The sequence below is a fragment of the Manacus vitellinus genome, unplaced genomic scaffold, assembly GCF_001715985.3.
Source record: "Manacus vitellinus isolate BGI_N305 unplaced genomic scaffold, ASM171598v3 scaffold_47_pilon, whole genome shotgun sequence".
In the NCBI taxonomy this organism is placed as follows: domain Eukaryota; kingdom Metazoa; phylum Chordata; class Aves; order Passeriformes; family Pipridae; genus Manacus; species Manacus vitellinus.
Genome location: NW_021940585.1, coordinates 4,481,500 through 4,483,402, shown reverse-complemented (window position 1 = coordinate 4,483,402; position 1,903 = coordinate 4,481,500). Strand labels below are relative to the sequence as shown.

Here is a 1,903-nt window from a genome sequence, read left to right as displayed (position 1 = left end):
AAAGCACTCGAGTCCAACCAAGCCTCTGTTACCTCTCCTAACGTTGTTCCACAGGTGGTCTTTGCTTGCACATCTCTCAAAAGCCTCTGGTAACTTCACGTGGCCCGAGCAGATGTACCAGAAGAGAATTCCAAAGGCATAAACATCCACGGAGTTATCATACTTCCCTGGGACAAAAGCACATCTGATCAGCAGGACAAACGTCACCCTCACCCCTGGACACTGAGCAGGCTGAGAGCTCAGTTAGTGTTCAACTCCTTCAAATTCAAACCACAACTTCATGGCCAGAAGGCAAGACTTGTGTGAAGGAACATATCAGGTAAAGGATAAAAGTTAAGATTTTCCAGTTGTCAGGTTTTTACACTGAACTTGTACCTGCAGGTCCCAAACTCAGGGTCAGGGACCAGTGCAGGTGCTCAGATGGATTTCAGAGTTAAACACCAACATCAGACTCAGCTCTGCCTGGCCCAGGATGTCAGAGCCAAACATCAGCCTCTCAGCCCAGGAATTGGGCAATTAATCACTCTAAATTCACCCTCTAAATTAGCCAAGATTGAGCACCTCAGGTGCCCCAGGGCTAAGCCAGTGCTCACATCTAAGGTCAAGGTCCAGCCTGTGGCCAGGAGAATTCCGCTGTTAATAAGAATAACATCCTCTAAATTAAACACAAAGAGGGTTGACTCAATTTGATTTCAATCTTATCCAAGCAGGGGCAGCTCTGACAGACCACAGGGATTCTGGTGAGTGAGATATGAACCTCTAAGTGCTACTGCAAGACTCAGGAAAACCCTCAGAGTGAATTCAAACACTCCACAGGACAGAACAGCTTGGAAATTCCTTACAGGAGATCCTTCCTGAAGGATCTGCCTATGAAAGCCAAGTACTTCCAGCTTCCTAATAACTAAGAATTTACCTTTCCAACTGCAGAAGTATCAACCACTTCAGCAAAGCCTATCAATCCCCCAGTTCTCTTTCAAGACTGACACTTAAAAAATACACTGCAAGCAGGTCATCTGGGGGTTGTCTTTTTATTACTTTCCCCTCATCATGGCCTTCAAAATTGCAGGCAAGGGCAGGCCAGCAGTGGGCTCAGGGGAGGAACATACCTGTGAAGAGCTCAGGAGCCATGTGGATGGGTGTGCCCACAATGCTGCCAGACATCATGGCCTCTGGTTTGCAGAACCCCAGGTCAGTGATTTTGGCTCGATTCTTCTTGTCAAGCTGCAGAAGAATCCCCACAGAGGCAGCTGATAACCACCCTGCTCAGTCCCAGGGCTGCCTTTTAGTGCCAGGGCTCTGAACTGAGGATTCTAACGAGCTGCTCTGATTACCTGGCTGCTCCTGGACACTCCCCTTGCTGAGCTCAGTACCAGCACATGCCTCCACCTGTCTCCTACACCAAGGGTGTGGCTGGCATTTAAGAGGACCAGGAACTGGAAATCCCACTTGGAGCTCAAGCTGCCTACACTCCAGAGGAGCCATTCCACTGCTCCCTTTGCCCCAGGCCTTGGGCCAGAAGAGGAGTGAGGGAAACCTCCACTGCCAGGCCAGCTGTGGCTGACACCACCCCAGCTTTGGGAGGATCTGTTCCTTCACTTCAGCTTCTCCCTCCCACTACAAAGGGAGACTCCAGGATTTGCCAGATGTCAGAGTGCTCCTTACCAAGACATTTTTGAGTTTGATGTCCCTGTGCACCAGCCCCTGGCTGTGCAGGTACCGGATCCCTTCCACCACATCCAGGGCAATCTGCAGCCGTGTCTCCAACTCCAGCCCAGCCTGAGGAACAAACACACACACATTTCCCTCCTGCTGCAAGTGCAAGTTACTTTTCCTTGCTCTTATTTATTACCAAAACTAAGCAATTCCAGCTTTGTCTTACAGATCTATATATATATATATATCT

At 49.2% G+C, this 1,903-nt stretch overlaps 1 protein-coding gene across 1 annotated transcript in view; it reads right to left on the bottom strand.

Annotated features, from left to right (window-relative positions):
• Positions 1-1,903, bottom strand: part of DSTYK (dual serine/threonine and tyrosine protein kinase) — a 46,060-nt gene that overhangs the window by 2,733 nt on the left and 41,424 nt on the right. The window contains exons 12-14 of the mRNA XM_029962494.1: positions 1,663-1,776; positions 1,107-1,221; positions 33-167 (exon numbers count right to left, since the gene is read on the bottom strand). Coding sequence (XP_029818354.1) covers positions 33-167; positions 1,107-1,221; positions 1,663-1,776 — 364 coding nt within the window. The remainder of the gene's footprint in view (positions 1-32; positions 168-1,106; positions 1,222-1,662; positions 1,777-1,903) is intronic.